The sequence below is a fragment of the Ranitomeya imitator genome, chromosome 2 (assembly GCF_032444005.1).
Source record: "Ranitomeya imitator isolate aRanImi1 chromosome 2, aRanImi1.pri, whole genome shotgun sequence".
Classification (NCBI taxonomy): domain Eukaryota; kingdom Metazoa; phylum Chordata; class Amphibia; order Anura; family Dendrobatidae; genus Ranitomeya; species Ranitomeya imitator.
The window spans coordinates 393,832,309-393,856,639 of NC_091283.1; the positions used below are offsets into that span (position 1 = coordinate 393,832,309).

The 24,331-nt window shown below is 43.0% G+C and overlaps 1 protein-coding gene across 1 annotated transcript in view; it reads left to right on the top strand.

Annotated features, from left to right (window-relative positions):
- LOC138666658 (oocyte zinc finger protein XlCOF7.1-like) overlaps positions 1 to 24,331 on the top strand; it is a 144,985-nt gene that overhangs the window by 58,247 nt on the left and 62,407 nt on the right. Inside the window, exons 13-15 of the mRNA XM_069754848.1 lie at positions 1,087 to 1,753; positions 11,916 to 12,040; positions 13,817 to 14,040. Coding sequence (XP_069610949.1) covers positions 1,087 to 1,753; positions 11,916 to 12,040; positions 13,817 to 14,040 — 1,016 coding nt within the window. The remainder of the gene's footprint in view (positions 1 to 1,086; positions 1,754 to 11,915; positions 12,041 to 13,816; positions 14,041 to 24,331) is intronic.

Below are 24,331 nucleotides of genomic sequence, written 5' to 3' on the forward strand. Positions count from 1 at the left end.
AAGCCACTGGTGTGGCGACACGCGTCGGGTCTCTGCTCCTCCTGTCGGCACCCCCCTAACTGCATTCGGGGCTCTAACAGCACTTGGGTTTGCCTACCAGCTTTATGCCATTTGGCTATTGATAGTCCTATATTTCAACAGGTTTTCTATGCGCCTTATCACAGGGGTCTATGGCATGTTATGTTTTAGTTTTTTTTTTTGATTAGTGGAACTGCTATATAGTCCATCTAGTGATCATATATTGTTATATATTATAGTGGGCAATGTTTTCTGTCATCATTGTGGTCTAGAACCCAATCTATTCTTTGCACACATGTCGGTGTGATATGATTTCCGTTCATGTTGCTCCTATATTGTTAAATACATCCACATACATCTGTTCACTCATGTCATAAATTAGCCTGTTGATGTTAGGTATTTGGTCGCTGGTATCCATCTTGTTTTGGGCAATATTATTGCCCCAAGATTTGTTTGGTGCTGTTCATGCAGATGTCCCATATTGCATACACTATTAGCTCAACATTATTATCAGGGTGTGGGTGGTGTCGTACAAGGGGGAGGGTTCTATTGTGAGCCGAGTGTATATGTATATAGGTCCTATGTGTGACCATTTTTAAATGTTTTTAAATTTGTGTGCTCTTTGTGGTGTTTTGTATGTCCTTATATATTATTTCAATAAAGATTGTATATTTTTTGCATATTCAATCCATTGCCTTGGGTGATCCCCATTTATGGTCTATTTCTTGTCTTGTTTCTTTGGTTTAGCATTATATAGACTTGGTTGGATCCCCGGTCCATATGTGGTGCCCCCGCTTTAGTTACTATCTGATAATGATTGGTGACAGACAAAGTGAAACATGAACCTATGAAGAAGATGAATCCAACAGAGAAGTGAAAAATTGAAACAGCACAACCTGGAGTCCTAACGTCATAATCAATAGTCCATGCTTTGTGCTCTACTTTCTTACTTATTTGATAATTTATTTGCATTAAAATTTGCATTAAAAATGTCTAAAATATATAATATTGATATGATTTCAATGTAGTGTTATTAGAATATAATTAAATCACTTTTATTCTTGACAGATGACTGTACCAGGAGCTCTGAGGGACATCTGATACTTTCAGATCTTGCAGCAGATGATCATGGTATTACACCAGATACATATGAAGACCATGCCATAATCCCAGATACACCTCAAACCCTTCTCAGAAAAAGTCTTTCATCTGATCATTTTCAACAGGTCCTTTCTTCTGCTTCATCAATGACCGATATGCAAAACAAAAGTCACGGAAGGACCAGTGAACATGAACTAGTTCTTAAAAAAGATAAACTATTTTCGTGCCCAGAATGTGGGAAATGTTTCAATAGGAAATTACATCTCATTACACATCAGAGAAGTCACAAAGGGGAGAAGCCATTTTCATGTTCAGAATGTGGGAAATGTTTTATTTGGAAATCACATCTTGTTAGACATCAGAGTATTCACACAGAGGAAAAGCCATTTTCATGTTCAGAATGTGGGAAATGTTTTAATGACAAATCACATCTCATTGAACATCTTAAAACTCACACAGGGGAGAAGCCATTTTCATGTTCAGAATGTGGGAAATGTTTTACAAGGAAATCAACTCTTGTTGTACATCAGAGAAGTCACACAGGAGAGAAGCCATATTCATGTTCAGAATGTTGGAAGAGTTTTACTGTGAAAGCAAGTCTTGTTAGTCATCAAAGGACACACACAGGGAACTAGTCATTTTCTTTTTTTATCGAAAACGTAAGAAAAAATGCAAGTTATAAAAATATCACATATGTACAGAAAAGAAGGAAGACATTTTGAAACATTAACATATTATTAGAAAATGTATTATTGAAAAGCAACTAGTATTCATATAATACAACTTTGAATAAAATATATATATATATATATACGTTGTGTGATGTCACTCTCTTCTGTTCAAAGTGACATTGGAGAGAAGCTGCTTTAGATCAGAACAGTTGCCATCTAACAGCAAGCCCATCTGTTAACAACAATGGTTAGCATTAAAATGGAGGTGAAAAATAAGTAAATAGCATTCCCAAGTGGGCAAAAATCCCACGTGGGTGACAGCTGTATATGACATTTTAATGACATCTGTATCTGACATTCGTTTAACCCATTAAATACCACTGTCAATCACGACAGCAGCACTTAAGCTGTTAAAACGCATAATAGGTAGTGAAGTAAAAAAAAACACACAATAACGCACACAAATCACAAAAAATATTTGCCACTAAAAACGGCGCATTTGTATTACAGCAAAAAGGCCTTCAGATAAAAAATATCGCCACATCTGGAATGACCCAAAATATAAAACTGTCTCGATATTTTGGCAGACGGCAAAACACCATAAGAAAAAATAAAAAACAGGTAAAAAATTAAGTTTTTCTCATCATGCTGACACACAAAAAAAGTAAGAAAAACCGATCAAATGGTAATGTAAAAAAAATTTGAAAGCGTCAAATTGTCCCACAGAAATTAAGCCATAATATGGCTCATTTGGTAAAGAAATAAAAGCTTTACAGCTCTCAGAATATGCGATGCAAAAACAAATTAATGTAAAATATTGTTTTTAGTGTGTAAAAGTAACAAAGCGTAGAAAAATTATATAAATCTCGTATCACTCTAATCGTGCTAACCTGAAGAATGAATTGTTCTTATCACTTTTCTCGCATGGTAAAACACACAAATGAAAAACAATTTATGAATGTTTGTTTTTTGTCTATTTGTCTATTTGTCTATAAAAAACAGGAATATCATGTACTATCCTAAAATAATAAATCTTTATTAATAGATACAAAGAACCTACACGTTGGTTCACACCACAAAAAAAGGACAAGAATCACAAAAACAAAACAATGTGCTCAAAACTCAACACTAAGTTTAAAAATGGGGTGTACTGTGTATCCCTAGTAAGTACTACACTTATAGCCTACCTATCTGTGGAGGTTGGCACCCTACGGGGAAGCGTTATGGCGCCCCCACTCCGCGGCGGCTGTCCCTGGGTTACTTATGTACCCTACAATAGTCACGGGACACCCACTACCCACAGCCTAGGGCCCACTACAGGCTAGACAGAGTAACTCCTATACTAAGGGAACACTAGATCCCCACAGAATAAAAACAAATGTGAAGAACACATGAGGCAAATCGATACTGACGTATTCGTTGGGGAGTACTTATAGGGGCACAGTCTTATATAGGTACCTACTGCCAGTCATGGCAGATCCCATTGACTATGGCTGAACCCGCAGAGCAGTGCCACCCACAAATGCGTACATGTGCAATCACATATCTCGGTACTATGTTATAAGCACTTATCTCCCTCTGTACGTCGTTTGCCCCAGACCACAGCGCCTCTACGCGTTTCGCCCTCCGCGGGCTCCTCAGGAGGCAAGATTCACTGACATAGTGTGTCCTGATGCGGTGTCATGGAGGCAAGATTCACTGACATAGTGTGTCCTGATGCGGTGTCATGGCCAACGTGTAGGTTCTTTGTATCTATTAATAAAGATTTATTATTTTAGGATAGTACATGATATTCCAATTGAGATCCTATTTGGCATTATATTGCTTTCTTTAAAAAAAAATTTCCTCTAAAAAAACAGACAAAAAAGTCATAAAAATGTTATGTACTCCAAAATTGTACCAAAAAAATCTTCAATTTGCCACGCAGAAAATAAGCCCTAGTACAGCTTTGTTTACCAAAAAATAAAAGTTACATGGCAATGAAAACATTTATTTTTTATAAAAAAAAAAGTGCAACATTTTAAAAATATATACGGTAAGTCTGGTATCACAGTGTCTCAAAGTATACAGCCATCTAATAAGTTACAGTTCATGAAAAACGGAGTAAGAATAAAAATAAAGAACTAGTTGTATTGCTGTATACTTGTTCATCCTAGCTCTCAAAAATTTGAATAAGGCTTGATTCACATTTATCCCCTTCTCTCCGCTGAGCGCTAAAGTCGTGGTTTCTGTGTAAATCCCTCAAATCCCTTAAACAGCCAGTCAAACAAAACCCTGATGGAACGACTCACTTATGAGGCAGATGTAGTCACTTTGGTCTCTATTCCATTGGTGTCCCATCATTATAGGCATCTTTTAAGCACACAAGTGTGGTCGACCAGAGTTCTGTGAACGCCTAAAAAGATGGATACCACCGCAACAGACTCCAAAGTGAGTCCAAAGCATCACCAAGTTCCTCATGATAGTAGTCTTGTCTGTGATTTGGTCTTATTTTCATTTTTTTGTTGATTTACAAGGAAATCCTGTTGTAAGTACTTGGCATATAACACGGGAATGTGAACCCAGCCTTATACAATAAAAACATTTTTATATGCCAAAATATTAACAACAAAAACAAACCTTGGTTTATCATGCTCAAAACTAGCCCCCACTCTGATCCATCATATGTCACTGGAAATATAGGAGATTCCAATATTACTGGTAGAACAAGGGACGGCTCAAATAAAATCATGTGGAATCTCTGCTCCCAAATCCAAAAGCCCTATTCCTTTTGAGCCTCACTGTGCCTAAACCACAGTAAGCGGACACATTTTTTGTATTATTGTAGTGGGGTGAGCCCAATTAACAATTTCTGGGAGCTTGTCGATGGAAGCACAAGCTGGGCATAATGCATAGGGTCATATATAGGGGTGCTACAATGTATGGTGGCACTACACTGTATGGGCACTAAACTGGCATATTTGCAATTTTTCCAGAAATGGGTCACTTTTATTTATTTTTTTGCTGTTTTAGCAACTTAGGGGCTCCCCAAATGGTGCCCTCAAACTATGCTAGCAAAATCTGTGCTTTAACTGTCAAATAGTGCTCTTTCCTTCTCAGCCTTGATGTGTGGCCAAATAGTAATTTTTTTTTTCGGGTGTTGGGGGCACAATTTGGGAAATAATAGTCCATTTGAGGGTTTTAAGTTTTTCTCAGCTTAAGACATATGGTGACATATTGGGTGGCGATCTCCACTGTTGATTCCTCTTCACCCAGTAGTATGCAGAGTTTCCTCTCCCCATCGTCCATGGATGGAAAGTCTGGGTTATGAATGGAAAGTCTCTGGAAGTGCTGAGTATTTGTTGCAGTGAAGAAGGAAGTGTGCCTCGTCCTCCAGTGCCCCCTGTTGGCAGTGCTGGCACAGTCTGTTCTCCCGTGGCCTGTATGTTTGTCGGTGTTGCCCTGTTTCCACCTCTAGACTATGGGCACTCAATCTGTATAGACTCAGGATCTGCCTGTCTTTGGGGCGATGTAACCTCTCCAGATATGGGGTCAGAGCATAGTCCCTCCGCAGTGACCGGTAGATAGTGAGTTTCTGGGAGTTCTTTAATTCACTCTGCCAACCCTCTATATATTGCATCTTGCAGCTCACTGAGATCTTCTTTATTTCGGCTTTTGTCAGGTTGTGTTGCTGACTTTGGCGGGCCTTGCTGCTGAGGTTCATGGCTTGCTCTGGGCTTTGACTCAGTAGAGCTTTGTTCTGATAGAAGCTGGGGTTGCTGCTCTGTATGTGCGCCTGGTGTGATAGCGCCCTCTTTATAGTTAGCCGTAAAGGAGATCAGCCCAACTCTGCCTGACAGGCTATGTTTAAGGTGCTGCGATGCACTTGGAGGACATATTTGCAGAACTCCAGGTGGAAGACTTAGGTTGGGCTGGAGTCCCACTTTGTGTGGTCTGGGTAAGTCACTGGACCCCAAACCTCGCTACCATACAGCAGTATAGGAGTGATGACGCTATTGAATATCTTAAGCCAAACTTTCACAGGTGGTTTGAGGTGGTACAGTTGTCTTCTGATGGCATAGAAGGTTCTGCACGCTTTTCCTTTCAGGGCCTCTGCTGCTTGCTTGAGGCTCCCGTTTTGGCTTAGCTCCAGAGCAAGGTAGGTTTAGCTGTTTGTCTTCTCCAAAGTGGAACCATTTAATATGAGGGAGTGAGTGGGGGTTTTATTCATGTTCCTCTTCTGAAACACCGTGACTTTGGTCTTCTTTTGGTTGATAGGAAGCGCCCAGGTGGTTCTGAATGTTTCCAGCACTGCCAGGCTATCTTGGAGGCCTCTCTTGGTTGGGGAGAGTAGCAGGAGGTCATCTGCGTACAACAAGAACTTCACCTCTTGATCGTGCAGACTGAGGCCTGGTGTGGAGGAGGATTCCAGAGCTGCTGCCAGTCCATTTATGTAAATGTTGAATAGAGATAGCTCAGGCTGCAGCCCTGTCTGACCCTGCCGGAAGAAGGCTGTCCTCTTCCCATTCACCTTCACGCTGCAACGGTTCTCAGTGTATGAGCTCTTGATGACATCGTAGGTTCTGCCACCTATTCAGCTTTCTAGGAGTTTCAAAACAGCCCAGGGTGCCACACTGATTCAAAGGCCTTCTTGAAGTCCGCGAAGCATGCAAATATTTTCTCCGATTTTTTTGCTGTGGACATGGGTCTTGATGAGGCTATGCAGGGTGTAGATGTGATCGGTAGTGCGGTGGTTTGGCATGAACCCAGCTTGGTTTCTGCTGAGGATGTCACACTGGGTAAGGAAAGTGATGATCCTTTTATTAATAATACTGTTAAACAGTTTTCCCAGAATGCTGTTGACACAGATCCCTCTGTAGTTTGCTGGATGGTATCGGTCTCCATTCTGATAGATGGGCATAATAAGAACTTGATTCCAGCATTGTGGGAAGTAGCCGGTGCTTAGGACATGGGTGAAGAGTTTTGCCAGTGCTGCATGTATGTCTGGGGAACTGTATTTGATCATCTCTGGCAGGATGCCGTCACTTCCCCCAGCCTTCTTGCATTTCATGAGTCTGATTCTATCCTTTATTTCCAGCACACTGATTGGTGTGTCCAGGGGGTTTGGGAAGTCCTTGATTGTTTCCTCCATGTCCCTTAATTTATTGGTTAGATGTTGCTGTTCAGGGGTTAGGTCTTCTTCTGGTATGTTCCTGTAGAGGCTCTCAAAGTAATTGTGCCAGATGTTGCCATTCTTGGGCTTTGTGCCAATATGACTCCAGGTCTCCCAGAATGAGTTGTCCTGGAGGGAGTCTTCAAGCTGCTGTAGTTTCTGAGAGATGTACCTCTGTTTTTTCTCCTTGAGGATGCACTTGTATTGCCTCTGTAGGGTGCCATGGGCCGCTCTTAGGTCCCTGTTGTTGGGGTCTCTGTTTTTGGTTTGAGGCCATACTTAGGGCGTTGTGTAGTGCCTTGCATTCTTTGTCAAACCATTTTTGGCATTATTTCTAGGTCTCTTGGGGTTGTTTTTTCTGTGCCTGCTAGTTCTGCCATGGTAAATAGGATCTTGTTAAAATCATTCACTGCCAGGTTGGCCCCTTGCTGATTTGATGTGTAGCTACTTGTGAAAAAATGTACAAGTAGCTCTTGGATCTTGGTTCTGTTGCTCATTTTGATGTATTCAGTGCCTAACTGTTTAGGCCACTTGAAGGATGGTGGTAGGTTGTGGAGATCGGTCAGATGGGGCTTTTCTGTGGGTGGTTCGTCCGTGGATCTCATATACAGCAGTCTCTGGTTGTGGTCTGACAAGTGGGTTTCAGGGTGACTATGAAGACATTTATGTTTGCTGGGTCCATGTCTGTTATGGCATAATCCACAACACTACTGCCCACATATGAGTGTAGTGTAAATCTCCCTAATGAGTACCCCCTGATGCGCCCATTCAGTATATACAGCCCCATACTCCGGCACAGGTTCAGCAGTGTTCAGCCACTTTTGTTCACCACTCTGTCATAGCTGTTTCTTGCTGTCTGTACTGAGTCGCTGTAGAAGGACTCATCTCCCAGTACGTATGTGTTTCCGTCTGGTGACAGATAGTCCGTTTCTGTATTGCTATTTGAATCTGAGATTTCCATATCTGGTAAGTGCACTCATCAGCATTCTCGGCCATGATAGTGTCAAGGGGGCAATGTCTGGAAAATACAACCAGGAGGGCCAAAATTTTTCAAATTTAAGAGGAGTTCCTCTCTTCTGGAACACAACTCTCTCCAGACGAAGCATACAGTTTATTTTGGGAATGCATTCTTGTATATTACGGGGATCCATGTTCTTCAAATGAAAGGCAACTCATTTTCTAACTTGGTATAACAGATGAAGAATAGATAATTGATGGGTCTCCTCAGTTGGCAAACCATTTATATAACCCAGAAGGCAGACAATTGGATCTGATTGAACCTCATGCTCAAACACCCTGGAATATAAGGTCTAATATCACTTTCCAGACATCCGTAAGTTTAAGGTAACTCCAAATTACATAACATAGGTCTGCATCAGGAGCCCCACACTATAGCATTTTGAATTAGCTTTATAACCAAAGGTGTATAACCGCAGAGGGGAGTTACGTAGTCTATGAATCAAGTAGTATTGTAAAAGTCTCTGAACTTCACTCATTGACACCATGGAGATGACTGTAAAATATTTTCCCACACATCCTCGCTAATAGGATCTATGTCTTGTTCCCATTTGGTTTTTAGGTTACTACTTCTTTTCTTAAGAATCTGCTTCGTCAAGGGCTTAAACCCAAAGAATTAAGGCACCCACACTAACATAGAAGGGATGCCAGGATGTAAGTAAAGAGGTCCAGTGCATATAAATACAGAAAACCAAAAAAGAAAAGAAGCACCGACAGAACCAGTATCACAAATATATAGTAATTTTTATTAAACAAAAAAAAGATTAAAAACATATCACAACAGGAGCACAGGACAAACGACAGGGATCACACCACAAAGGGTGGCAACATGGTATCCACTAGGCAAACCAATGTACAGAAAAAATGACCATAGCACACCTTGTTAATGTATACCCAAATAGAGAGCAACAGTGCAGGACCTATGGGGGTGCATAGATAAGTACCAAAGTCTATGAAGCACCAACAAGGAGCTATGTCCAAAAAAGGACGAGCACAGATGAGCATTAAATATGATAAAAGGAGGTTTACCTGCGGAGACCACGATGTCACCCACCCCAACGCGCATTTCGGCTCCGTGCCTTCTTCCGGCACGGAGCCGAAACGCGCGTTGGGGTGGGTGACATCGTGGTCTCCGCAGGTAAACCTCCTTTTATCATATTTAGTGCTCATCTGTGCTCGTCCTTTTTTGGACATAGCTCCTTGTTGGTGCTTCATAGACTTTGGTACTTATCTATGCACCCCCATAGGTCCTGCACTGTTGCTCTCTATTTGGGTATACATTAACAAGGTGTGCTATGGTCATTTTTTCTGTACATTGGTTTGCCTAGTGGACACCATGTTGCCACCCTTTGTGGTGTGATCCCTGTCGTTTGTCCTGTGCTCCTGTTGTGATATGTTTTTAATCTTTTTTTTGTTTAATAAAAATTACTATATATTTGTGATACTGGTTCTGTCGGTGCTTCTTTTCTTTTTTGGTTTTCTTCTTCATCAAGGGCTTGTAGTGAAGTGAGATAATAACTCTCGGTTGGCCTTCCCCGACCATGGTGTCTAAAAATGCAGCCCAAACAGTAATTTCTGAGGCCATATAGGGCATTATTGCTTTAGGGAGGAATTGCCCAATAAATTGTGGGATCCAGTTTCACTTATTAATCCTTGTATCACAAATTTTCAACTAATACAAAAAAATTCATTTTTACCACTAAAATATTACATTTCCTAGTGTTATAAAATTTTGTGAGGCACCTGTGAGTTCCATACTCAGGACACTCCTTTTCGTTTCTTCCCCTACATTTATCAGATGTGCCATAATTTTTCCTCTGATTTGCTTGAATTGTAGAAATTGTTATTCACTTAATTTTAATTTTGATACAATCTCTTCTCTAGTCAACCACCTACTCTCTTGCTCGTGCAATCATTTAATTATTTTGAATATCCCCTTCAGCTTCCATTCCTGGAATAATTTGTTCTCTCCTAATTGCTGTAATGCTGGATTCCCCCACAAGGGCAAATCCCTTGAAATTCTCCACAATAACTTTAGTCTTTTTCTGATAAAATATGAAATTGTGAACCTGCGCTTAGGATAAAGGAGGTATTGGGATTATCTAAGTGCTCCCCCTGACAGGGATTCTTGAATAATACCGTATGTATAGAAACCACTCAGCCTACAGTGATGCACAGAATAGGTTTGTAGCCCAATGGTGCCTTCATACAAGAATAGAATTAGACATGTATATTTATTGAAAATATTGGGCTTTAGAGCACACACATAAAGGCAGAGTTCCAATGCAGGTGGATATATTTTCCTATATGCAAATTCAAGAGGTGCTAATTTGCATATGACATGTCACAAAATCAGACTTGAGGTCTAGTCGTATTCCCCACTAAAAAAAAATCGTAGCAGACCATATAAAACCAGCAGGAGTATATTTACCTTTTGAAATACTGATCAACAGGTGTCCACTATTTCCTGTAGGTCAATGAACTGACCGTGGAAACATACCCTTACAAACAGGCAATCCCAGCATGTGTTCAGGTGATCTAACCTAACCGCAAATCATGCAGCTATGGGGACTCAAACATAATATGTGAGCACGCCCAAGATACTCGGAAATAAACAGAGCATGCTTATAAAACTTGAGTAACAAGCACACTGGCTCATTACTATGATGGACCCATTTGAATACAGAGAAGTCATCAAGTTCCTTTACTTGAAAGGCCGCACACCAAAGGAGATGTTTGATGACATGAAAGAGGTTTATTCCCCATCATATGATGTAGTCTAGAACTGGCATCGTCAATTCAAATGTGGTGCGACTTCGGTTCAAACAGCTTCAATTCCAGGGCTACCCAACTCTGCTATTGATGAACACATCATCCAGCAAGTGGAAGTTGACATTTTGGAAAATCACTGCGTGACCATTTGCCACTTAGCCAAAAATGTCAAGATTAGTGTGGGGTCCATGGAAAAAAATCATCCAAGACCATCTTCACAAGCATAAAGCATCTGCTCGCTGGGCTCCCCGGCTTCTCACACCTTATCAGAAGCAGGAACGAGTTGAAAGCTCTCAGGCTCTATTGACGATGTGCCATGGAAACCGGGAGGACTTTTTCAACAGACTGATCACCCAGGATGAAAGCTGGGTCCATCACTATGATCCTGAGACTAAAGTACAGTCGATACAATGAAGCATCATGACTCACCGCATCCAAAGAATGCATGTGCCCAACCCGCGGCAGGCAAGGTCATGCTCCAAGTATTTTGGGACCAGTACGTAGTAGTGTTGATCTATTTCCTAGCAAAGGTTACCATGGTCACTGGGGCATACTATGCTTCACTGCTGTGGAAATTGCAGGAGGCCATCAAAACCAATTCACAATTCACAACTCACACGTAGTCCAAATGTATGCATGCTCCTGTGGCTTTGAAATTCTTCTGCATCCACCTTATTCACCCGACCTAGAATCATTGGACTTCCTCCTCTTTCCAACAATTAAGTTATTTTTCAAGGGAAAGCATTTTCCAGATGATGAGACTCTCATTTCCGAAGTCACATTGTGGCTTTTGCAGCAATTTGTTGATTTCTACATGCAAGGTAATTACAGTCACTTAAAGAGATGGGAGAAGTGTGTGTCCCTAGGTGGCACCTATGTAGAGAAGGACTAATAACTGTGCCAGGTTTCATTGCTCTCAGTCCACAGGAAGTGGGTCAGGGGAAATCTTTAATGAACACCCCTTGTATTTTCTAAGGACAGAGACAGTGCAATAGTTTATCGACACTATACATGTGGAGTGCCATATAGGTGTGCAGTAGAAGAACAGTGTCCTGATCCAACTGGTTTTCCCTTATGGAGGCTTGCAGTGGGAGGACGGTGTCCAAATCCAGCATGTATTACCACATGGAGACTTGCTGTTGCGACTGATTCTTTTAGGGAATTGCCTTTTCCATTTTACACAGCAGAAGTGCCCCGACCGGTGGCATGTGTGTGAACACAGGGCCGTCTGGCAGAGAGAAGGTGGGCGTGTACAGTGTGTACAGCCACCAGAGCTTGGTGACATCACACTTTCTCCTGGGAATGCTGGGTGAGTATAGTCCAGAAATAAGTTCAGTCAGTTCAATAATCCACTTGTTTCGAAAACACTGGTTTTCTTCCTCAGGATTGATGATGTCCTGCTTTGAAAGCATTCTTTTATAGACCCAGTGGGATTTCCACCTCCAATTATGCTAATTTCTATTGAAAGCCAGACAGCTTAATCTCACTATTTAGCCCCGTTAGTTTAATGAATCAAGTTCAAATATCCACTGGCATTCAGCCCTAGATATTTGTTTCATATAATTGTCCCCTCTCCAACTCGGTTTAACTATTTGAATTCACCAAATCTCCGTACCTTTACAAAGTCCTCCATGATGCTCAGAGTAATGTTTTGATAGCGGGTGATCCATGAATTTCTTTCTTATATTCCATAGATGTTGACCATTACACTTGGACATTTCCCTCTTTGTTCTCCCTACATACTTTTTATGGCCGGGGCATTGAATACAGTAGATAACACAAGTTGTACTGCACGTTATATGGCCCTGATACTGACCATCTTGTTTCCTTTTGAGAACTTTCTTTTAATGGGCCGAATTAGCCAACACACTTTGCATTTATGACGAGGATAATAGCCTGTGACACCCATAGAGTCTTTATGAATTTTTATATTTTGCACAGTTGGAACAATTAGATTACCAATATTTTTAGCTTTCCTAAAGGTGAATCTAGGGTAATTTGGTAATAAGTCCCCTATGGTTTTATCTTCACATAATATGTGCCAGTGTTTAGAGACTGTATTCCTGAATATTCTGGAGTTATTGTTGTATTGTAAAATTGTAGTGATATCTAACACTTGGGAGATCCCTTATTAGGGCTAATTATAATCAATATTAATACTGCTATTAGTAGCACTTAGGGAGAGATTGTGCTAAAGGGATATTGTAGGACATGATAAGGTTAATTGCATGTCTTTTCTGCTGCAACTCATACCAAAAGCCCTTCAGGGCTAATAATATTATTTTTGCTCTTAATCCTGCAAATTGTTCTGAACAGGAAAATATTATGCGCCATTTATACTGCACCAGTTGTGTGTCAAAAGCAAACAGCCAGATTTGGTTGGTTGACAATAGCATCGCTATATTGCTACTGCACTGTAACAAGTCCATCTAAGGTAGGCAATTTTTTCTGTGATTGTAATCCTGCAAAGTGTTTTCAGCAAGGAAATATTATACGACATTTATACTGTGCCAGTTGTGTAGCAAAAGCATACAGCCAGACTTGGTTGGTTAGCAAAAGCATTGCTATATTGCTACTGCACTCACCACGCAGTGTAACAAGTCCATCTGATGTGGGCAAATTTTCCTGAGATACTAATCCTGCAATGTTTTTTCAACAGAGAAACATCATACGTAATTTAAAATGGGCAAGGCACGTGGTAATTGACAGGGAAGTGGACATGATGCTGATGGGCAAGCTGAAACTGTGCCTGCTGCGGGAGCACAACAAACACACATCATGTCGACTTAGTTTCCTGTCCCACTTTGTAGGGGACGCAGAATACCACTCTTGAAGCCAGACCAGTGTGAAAAGGTTGTTGGATGAATAGCAGATAATGCTTTCAGTCACTTTGCTAGCACCACCCTGTCTTCTACACGGTCCAGTCTCAGATGCTGTGATTCTGGACCACATAATCCTCACCCTGATTTTTTTTCCTCCCATCATGCCGAGTGCCCAGAGACAAGTGATCCCATACTTGGACACACCGAAGAGCTGTTCACATTTCTATTTATAGATTCTGGCTTCTCACCCTGCTCATTTCAAGCTATGCCCGAATATTTGAGCAGCCATGGTTACAAGAATGCAAAGGTGGGAAAATGCAATTACTGTTGCAAGAGGTGGATGATGATGAGACACAACTGCCAACAAGTGATGTCAGCAAGTCAGGAGGAGGACCAGAGTGCAGAAGTGGAAGACGAGGTGGTGGATGATGAAGTTACTGACCCAACTTGGGAAAGTGACATGCAGAGCAAGGACAGCAGCACAAAGGCGAGGGATCTGCAGCACCACAACAGGCAGGAAGAGGCAGTGGTTTGGCCAGAGACACAAGGCAGGCAACTGTTCCCCAGAGCACCAACATGGTTGAAGTTGCCAGGCCAAGGGATAGGTGTTCCCGAGTCTTTTTAAAGACAGTCCAGTTAATCCAAAAAAGGCCATTTGCAACATCTGCCATGCCAACAACAGCAAGGGCAGTAAAACTATCAGGCTGACCACCACCAGCATGCTCAGTGACATGACAGCATAGAACCCAACAATTTGAGCCAAATGCCAGGGTCCAGAAACAGTGTCTGCAGGTGACACCATTGCGTCTTCCCCTATTCTACGTGCACGCCAATCCTCTGTCCATGATGTAGACAAAGATGCTTCCCACCTTGCACCTGTCATTGCATACTGGCTATCACCATCAGCAACCACGTCCTTGTCCCAGTGCAAGGTTCAGTTGTCCCTACCCTAGTCCTTAAAATGTAATTGTAAATGCGCAGCCACCCACCCACAAGCCACAATACTAAATGGCCACATTTCCAGACTGCTTGCCCTGGAAATGTTGCCTTTTAGGCATGTGGGGACAGAAGCTTTCCGCAACCTATTTTTGCTTTTGTGCCATCCCCGCCTTAGACAAGAACGTATCCCATAGCATCAGCCATGCCCTGACTAACGCTGTTACTGGGAAGGTCCACCTAACCATGCACACGTGGACAAGTGCTTATGGCCAGGGACGCTACATTTCCCTGATGGTACACCGGGTGAAGATTGTGGAAGCTGGGACCCAGTCAGACCCTGGGATGGAACGCACGCTACCAACACCAAGGATTGCAGGCCCTGTTCAATCATGGTTTCCACACCTTCTACAGCAGTTCCTGCACCTCCTCCTCACACTCCATCCCTGAAACATAAACATTAGTCTCAAGCTGGAAGCACTGCAGCACTGCCTCAGCCAAGCAGCTATAGGCTCTGCTGAAGCTAATCTGCTTAGGTGACAAACTGCACACTGCCACAGAGTTATTGAAAGGTCTAGCAGACCAAAATGATCTGTGGCTGTTGCCCCTGGACCTACAACTAAACATGGTCGTGTGTAACAATGACGGTAACCTGGTAGCAGCTCTGAAATTTGGCACCTCGTACATGTACCATGCTTGATCCACATGGTCAACTTAGTGGTTTTGTGGTTTTTCAAAACCTATCAACAGCTGCCTGAGCTACTTATGAAAGTATGCCGTGTGTGCCCATATTCACAAGTCAGATGCAGCCGCTGCCACCTTGGCAATTCTGCAGCAGCATTTCCAACTTTCAGCTCACTGAATTGTGTGCCATGTCACCATGTGTTGGAACTCGTTACATATGTTAGTAAGGCTTTGAACAGCAGAGGCCAGTAGTTGATTATCAGTTACAACATGCTCGTAAGTATTCTGGTCAGCCTCCGCACATACTGCAAGAGCTGATGAGTGGGCATGGATGTCTGACATCTGTGTGGTTCTCCAAAACTTTGAGTACTCGACCAAGATGGTGAGTGTCGATGACGCCATAATCAGCAAAACCATCCCGTGTCTCTGTCTACTGAAATGCTCGGTGCTCCCAATAATAGAGGGGGCTTTGCAGACGGAGCAAGTTGAGATGGAGCAAGAAACTATACAGAGTGATCCTACACAGCCCAAACTCATCTCATCTTCAACGTGGATTGCGTGATAATGAGGAGGAGGAGGAACAGCAGTTGGTTGCCTGCGCTACAGACGGTCCTACCCACACTACCTTCACCCCATCTGTTCAGTGTGGATGTCCTGAAGATGAGGAGAGGGAGAATGAGGACGAGGTGGAGACGATGGACAGTCATCGGCTTGGTGGGGACAGGGAAGTCTTGGCTATTGGCAGTCTGGCACACATGGCTGAGTTTTTGTTCCACTGCCTTTCCCTATGATCCTCACATTGTATGTATTTTAGTGAACACTAATTAATGGTTGGTCACACTCCTATACCCATGCTACAAGGAGAACTTTCCATCTCTACTTTCTGTGGGGAGAGGTCTAATAGAATGTTGCAGTACCAGAAGGCCTTAGTTGAAGAATTATTAAACAAATTCCCATCTGACAACACTAGAGGCAGAGGTCACAGTTCCTTGAACAACCAGAGAGTAGAGAATGATGAGTGAGACTCACATCACATGCAGAAGAGGCAGGGGAACACTACCAAAGGTCTGAGACAGTTTTCGGAGACCCTCCCATAGCACAGGCCCTGATGCATGGGGTACTCTGACAAAGAGGTAAAAGTTTTGGAAGTTGCTGAAAGAGTACCTTGACCACCATACCAGCATCGTCCGTGATTGCTTTGTGCCTTACAACTATTGGGTATCCAAGATACACGCATGGCATGAACTGTCTCTCTATGCCTTGAAGGTCCTGCCTTGCCCTGCCCTAGCATTTTGTCAGAGCAGGTATTTACTGCCGCCGGGGGTATGACTGATAGGCGCTTCCACCTGTCAACTGAAAATGCTTACAGGCTTACTCTTATCAAAATGAACAAGTACTGGATTGGCTCAGACTTCTCAACACCACCGGATGACAGCAGCGGAACATAAACTCAAATCCAGTGGTTTTTTTTTGGTCTATTCCCATGAACTCCTTCCCACACAAACATGGGTATGCGCTTCAGGATTTTGTATTTTTTTTCAACAGAGTGATCATGCTACCCTCGCTATAATTTTTTAAGGGTGTTTATGATGCCTGCATTAAGAATTTTGAGAGGCCTACCTCTAACATTCTTTGAAATACATGTATATCCCCCAGGGGGTAAATGCTTTTTAGCCCATACACTTAGTGCATGCACATTACCAGTCTAGAATACAGAACCCTTAATAATGGAAAAAAATGTTTCTGAGGTCTTCCACTACGTCTCTTCAAAGGGGTATTCGAGTGCTTGCTTCTGATATTTGGCATCCCTTGCACTTAGTGCATATGCTTTACCAGTCTGGGAGACCCACTCCTTCTTAATGGGAAAAAATGCTTTTCTGAGGCTCCACTTTCTAGTTGAGGGAACGTTTTTGGAAATCAAAAGCCAGTGGGTTCTGTTGGTATATGATCCAGTGCCTTTTTATATGCTGTCAGGTGGTTGTCTCATAGAGATTTTTCGAACTGCATACAGGTTTTCACAGCTGGAAGAGTTTGTACAGTAAATATTAAAGATCCTGGTCTCCTCTATGTAAGATAGAGTAGATGTAAAACTCTCCACTATGTCCACCAGCAGGGTTGATGAAATAACAGTCCTTGATGCTAAAAGCTAAAACTAAAAGCTTTTTCAGTGCAAATTCAAATACCGTAGAGTCTTTTCTCTAATAATACTCTTATCTGCAATTCGTTTAGGGTGAGCTGTCGCAGTAGGGATATCGTATTACAGGCATCTATTCAGAGATTATTGCCTTATCCTTGTTGCTGCAACCTAAAAAACAAAAGGTAACATCTATTCTATTCCCTATTAATTTGGCTGTTAGCTGCATTTAGTGTAGTGATAGGTCCTAGGTATCATCAGCTGGAATTAAGTGTTCATTTTGGTTACATACATCTCTTCCACAGTCCATAATTTGATTGCTTTTTTCCTTGCAATCACTGACAGATTCATGTTTTTTTTATGGTGATCTGTACTCAGAAATTTATTAAAGCAGGCAGAGTTGCTTGGGTTCCTCCAGAGTTTGTTGCTGCTACATATAAGAAAAAATCTTTTCAGGGCCGATTCAAATCCCGTATATATTCTGCAATAATACCTGTTGTGAATTCTGTGGCAGAGCTCCCTCCTGTGGTCACAAGTGGTACTTCGGCTGATTCTCTCTGGGAGCTTCCGTTTGTGGAGGAAACTGGTACTGCTGCTTCTGAGTTTCCTTCCTCAGGTGATCTGGTGAGGTCGTTAGGTGCTTCTCTACTTAACCCCACCTAATGCTTTGATTCATGCTTCCTGTCAATGTTCCAGTGTTGGACTTGTGTTTCTCTGGATCATTCCTGTTGCCTGCTGCTCTGCATAGCTAAGTGCTTCTTTGCTATTTGTTGCTATTTTTTCTGTCCAGCTTGTTTATTTGTTTTGCTGGAAGCTCTGGGACGCAAAGGGTGTACCTCCGTGCCGTTAGTTCGGTACGGAGGGTCTTTTTGCCCCTTTGCGTGGTTTTCTTTAGGGTTTTGTGTAGACCGCAAAGTTATCTTTCCTATCCTCGTTCTGTCTAGAATATCGGGCCTCACTTTGCTGAATCTATTTCATCCCTACGTTTGTCTTTTCATCTTACTCACAGTCATTATATGTGGGGGGCTGCCTTTTCCTTTGGGGTATTTCTCTGAGGCAAGGTAGGCTTATTTTTTCTATCTTCAGGCTAGTTAGTTTCTCAGGCTGTGCCAAGTTGCATAGGGAGCATTAGGCGCAATCCACGGCTGCCTCTAGTTGTGTTTGGAGAGGATCAGGGATTGCGGTCTGCAGAGTTCCCACGTCTCAGAGCTCGTTCTATTATTTTGGGTTATTGTCAGATCACTGTATGTGCTCTGACCTCCATGTCCATTGTGATACTGAATTGCCTTTCATAACAGTACAGGAAGCCAAAAGTACTAATGATTCTCAATAGAGGGAAAAAAGAAGTTCTGAGACCATTTTTTTTTCTTGGCTTTGTGTTTTGTCTTTTTTTTCCCCTAGACATTTGGGTGGTTCAGTACACAGGTGTAGCGATGGACATTAGAAGTCTGTCTTCATTTGTGGATCAGCTCTCGGCAAGAGTACAAAAGATTCAAGACACTATTGATCAGAAATCTATGATAGAACCAAGAATTCCTATTCCTGATTTGTTTTTTGGAGATAGAACTAAGTTTCTGAGTTTCAAAAATAATTGTAAGTTATTTCTGGCCTTGAAACCTCGTTCCTCTGGTGATCCAGTTCAACAGGTTTTGATTATTATTTCTTTTTTGCGCGGCGACCCTCAGGACTGGGCATTTTCTCTTGCGCCAGGAGATCCTGCATTAAGTAATATCAATGCGTTTTTCCTGGCGCTCGGATTGCTGTACGATGAGCCTAATTCAGTGGATCAGGCAGAAAAGAATTTGCTGGCTCTTTGTCAGGGTCAGGATGAGATAGAGGTATATTGCCAGAAATTTAGAAAATGGTCAGTGCTCACTCAATGGAATGAATCTGCGCTGGCAGCTATGTTCAGAAAGGGTCTCTCTGAAGCCCTTAAGGATGTCATGGTGGGATTTCCTATGCCTGCTGGTTTGAATGAGTCTATGTCTTTGGCTATTCAGATCGGTCGACGCTTGCGTGAGCGTAAATCTGTGCACCATTTGGCGGTATTACCTGAGCTTAAACCTGAGCCTATGCAGTGCGATAGGACTTTGACCAGAGTTGAACGGCAAGAACACAGACGTCTGAATGGGCTGTGTTTCTACTGTGGTGATTCCACTCATGCTATCTCTGATTGTCCTAAGCGCACTAAGCGGTTCGCTAGGTCTGCCACCATTGGTACGGTACAGTCAAAATTTCTTCTGTCCGTTACCTTGATCTGCTCTTTGTCATCATATTCTGTCATGGCGTTTGTGGATTCAGGCGCTGCTCTGAATTTGATGGACTTGGAATATGCTAAGCGTTGTGGGTTTTTCTTGGAGCCCTTGCAGTGTCCTATTCCATTGAGAGGTATTGATGCTACGCCTTTGGCCAAGAATAAGCCTCAATACTGGACCCAGCTGACCATGTGCATGGCTCCTGCACATCAGGAGGATATTCGCTTTCTGGTGTTGCATAATCTGCATGATGTGGTCGTGTTGGGGTTGCCATGGCTACAAGCCCATAATCCTGTATTGGATTGGAAATCCATGTCGGTGTCCAGCTGGGGTTGTCAGGGGGTACATGGTGATGTTCCATTTTTGTCAATTTCGTCATCCACCCCTTCTGAGGTTCCAGAGTTCTTGTCTGATTACCGGGATGTATTTGATGAGCCCAAGTCCGATGCCCTACCTCCGCATAGGGATTGTGATTGTGCTATCAATTTGATTCCTGGTGGTAAATTCCCAAAAGGTCGACTGTTTAATTTATCCGTGCCTGAGCACACCGCTATGCACAGTTATGTGAAGGAATCCCTGGAGAAGGGGCATATTCGCCCGTCATCGTCGCCATTAGGAGCAGGGTTCTTTTTTGTAGCCAAAAAGGATGGTTCGCTGAGACCTTGTATAGATTATCGCCTTCTTAATAAGATCACTGTTAAATTTCAGTACCCCTTGCCTTTGTTATCTGACTTGTTTGCTCGGATTAAGGGGGCTAGTTGGTTCACCAAGATTGATCTTCGTGGTGCGTATAATCTGGTGCGAATCAGGCGAGGCGATGAATGGAAAACTGCATTTAATACGCCCGAGGGTCATTTTGAGTATCTAGTGATGCCATTCGGACTTGCCAATGCTCCATCAGTGTTTCAGTCCTTTATGCATGACATCTTCCGAGAGTACCTGGATAAATTCCTGATTGTGTACTTGGATGACATTTTGATCTTCTCGGATGATTGGGAGTCTCATGTGAAACAGGTCAGAACGGTTTTTCAGGTCCTGCGTGCTAATTCTTTGTTTGTGAAGGGATCAAAGTGTCTCTTTGGTGTGCAGAAGGTTTCATTTTTGGGGTTCATCTTTTCCCCTTCTACTATCGAGATGGATCCTGTTAAGGTCCAAGCCATCCATGATTGGACTCAGCCGACATCTCTGAAAAGTCTGCAAAAGTTCCTGGGCTTTGCTAATTTTTATCGTCGCTTCATCTGCAATTTTTCTAGTATTGCCAAACCATTGACCGATTTGACCAAGAAGGGTGCTGATTTGGTCAATTGGTCTTCTGCTGCTGTGGAAGCTTTTCAAGAGTTGAAGCGTCGTTTTTCTTCTGCCCCTGTGTTGTGTCAACCTGATGTTTCTCTTCCGTTCCAGGTCGAGGTTGATGCTTCTGAGATTGGAGCAGGGGCTGTTTTGTCGCAGAGAGGTTCTGATTGTTCAGTGATGAAACCATGCGCTTTTTTTTCCAGGAAGTTTTCGCCTGCTGAGCGGAATTATGATGTGGGCAACCGAGAGTTGCTGGCCATGAAGTGGGCATTCGAGGAGTGGCGTCATTGGCTTGAAGGAGCTAAGCATCGCGTGGTGGTATTGACTGATCATAAGAACCTGACTTATCTCGAGTCTGCTAAGCGTTTGAATCCTAGACAGGCTCGTTGGTCACTGTTTTTCGCCCGTTTTGACTTTGTGATTTCGTACCTTCCGGGCTCTAAAAATGTGAAGGCGGATGCTCTGTCTAGGAGTTTTGTGCCCGACTCTCCGGGTTTATCTGAGCCGGCGGGTATTCTCAAGGAAGGAGTAATTGTGTCTGCCATCTCCCCTGATTTGCGGCGGGTGCTGCAAAAATTTCAGGCTAATAAACCTGATCGTTGCCCAGCGGAGAAACTGTTTGTCCCGGATAGGTGGACAAATAAAGTGATCTCTGAGGTTCATTGTTCGGTGTTTGCTGGTCATCCTGGAATCTTTGGTACCAGAGAGTTAGTGGCTAGATCCTTTTGGTGGCCATCTCTGTCGCGGGATGTGCGTTCTTTTGTGCAGTCCTGTGGGATTTGTGCTCGGGCTAAGCCCTGCTGTTCTCGTGCCAGTGGGTTGCTTTTGCCCTTGCCGGTCCCGAAGAGACCTTGGACACATATCTCTATGGATTTTATTTCAGATCTTCCCGTCTCTCAAAAGATGTCAGTCAATTGGGTGGTCTGTGATCGCTTTTCTAAGATGGTCCATCTGGTACCCTTGTCCAAGTTGCCTTCCTCCTCTGATTTGGTGCCATTGTTCTTCCAGCATGTGGTTCGTTTGCATGGCATTCCAGAGAATATCGTTTCTGACAGAGGTTCCCAGTTTGTTTCGAGGTTTTGGCGAGCCTTTTGTGGTAGGATGGGCATTGACTTGTCTTTTTCCTCGGCTTTTCATCCTCAGACTAATGGCCAGACCGAACGAACCAATCAGACCTTGGAAACCTATCTGAGATGCTTTGTTTCTGCCGATCAGGATGACTGGGTGTCCTTTTTGCCTTTGGCTGAGTTCGCCCTTAATAATCGGGCCAGCTCGGCTACCTTGGTTTCACCATTTTTCTGCAATTCTGGGTTCCATCCTCGTTTCTCTTCAGGACAGGTTGAGTCTTCGGACTGTCCTGGTGTGGATACTGTGGTGGACAGGTTGCAGCAGATTTGGACTCATGTAGTGGACAATTTGACCTTGTCCCAGGAGAAGGCTCAACGTTTCGCTAATCGCAGACGCCGTGTGGGTCCCCGACTTCGTGTTGGGGATCTGGTTTGGTTATCTTCTCGTCATATTCCTATGAAGGTTTCCTCTCCGAAGTTTAAACCTCGTTTCATTGGTCCTTATAGGATTTCTGAGGTTATTAATCCTGTGTCTTTTCGTCTGACCCTCCCAGATTCTTTTTTCATACATAACGTCTTCCATAGGTCATTGTTGCGGAGATACGTGGCACCTATGGTTCCATCTGTTGACCCTCCTGCCCCGGTTTTGGTGGAGGGGGAATAGGAGTATATTGTGGAGAAGATTTTGGATTCTTGTGTTTCAAGACGGAAACTCCAGTATCTGGCTAAATGGAAGGGTTATGCTCAGGAGGATAATTCCTGGGTTTTTGCCTCTGATGTCCATGCTCCCGATCTTGTTCGTGCCTTTCATGTGGCTCATCCTGGTCGGCCTGGGGGCTCTGGTGAGGGTTCGGTGACCTCTCCTCAAGGGGGGGGGGTACTGTTGTGAATTCTGTGGCAGAGCTCCCTCCTGTGGTCACAAGTGGTACTTCGGCTGATTCTCTCTGGGAGCTTCCGTTTGTGGAGGAAACTGGTACTGCTGCTTCTGAGTTTCCTTCCTCAGGTGATCTGGTGAGGTCGTTAGGTGCTTCTCTACTTAACCCCACCTAATGCTTTGATTCATGCTTCCTGTCAATGTTCCAGTGTTGGACTTGTGTTTCTCTGGATCATTCCTGTGGCCTGCTGCTCTGCATAGCTAAGTGCTTCTTTGCTATTTGTTGCTATTTTTTCTGTCCAGCTTGTTTGTTTTGCTGGAAGCTCTGGGACGCAAAGGGTGTACCTCCGTGCCGTTAGTTCGGTACGGAGGGTCTTTTTGCCCCTTTGCGTGGTTTTCTTTAGGGTTTTGTGTAGACCGCAAAGTTATCTTTCCTATCCTCGTTCTGTCTAGAATATCGGGCCTCACTTTGCTGAATCTATTTCATCCCTACGTTTGTCTTTTCATCTTACTCACAGTCATTATATGTGGGGGGCTGCCTTTTCCTTTGGGGTATTTCTCTGAGGCAAGGTAGGCTTATGTTTTCTATCTTCAGGCTAGTTAGTTTCTCAGGCTGTGCCGAGTTGCCTAGGGAGCGTTAGGCGCAATCCACGGCTGCCTCTAGTTGTGTTTGGAGAGGATCAGGGATTGCGGTCTGCAGAGTTCCCACGTCTCAGAGCTCGTTCTTTTATTTTGGGTTATTGTCAGATGACTGTACACTGTATGTGCTCTGACCTCCATGTCCATTGTGATACTGAATTGCCTTTCATAACAAATACCACTCTTATCTGCAATTCATGTAGGAGGAGCTGGTGCAGTAGGGATAGTGTATTACAGGCATCTAGTCAGGGATTATTGCCTTATAAATTGTACTCCTTGCTGCTGCAACCTAAAAAACAAGCAGGAAAAATTAACTGATTTAATGTGTCCATTTGCAGTTTCTCTGTAGCATCTGTATGCAAGAGATAGCCGTGGGAGACTTTATGCTGGAACTGAAATTAACACTTCTGAAATCTCCAGTGCTTTGTTTCCATACATTTCTGGGTGCTTCTTGAAGTATGTTTGGGGTAATTGTCCTGCTGGAATACCCATGATCTAGGATGCAAACCCAGCTTTCTGGCACAGGGCACTACATTGTGACCCAAAATCCTTTGGGAATCTTCACATTTCATGATACATGTACACAGTCAAGGTATCCAGTGACAGAGGCAGCAAAACAATCCCAAAATATCTTTGAACCTCTACCATATTTGACTATAACTACTGTGTTCTTTTATTTGTAGGCCTCATTCCATTTACAGTAAACAGTAGAATGATGTGCTTTACCAAAAAGCTTTTTCTTGGTCTGATCTGTCCACAAGACAGCTGCTAGCTCTCTATAAATTGTGAGGGCTGCCTGCTGGTCCTCTAAACTTCAAAGTATTAATAGGAAAAAAAAAATTTGCTCACATCAGATGGATACATTTTATTGCAGTAGCAATACACAGCTATACAAA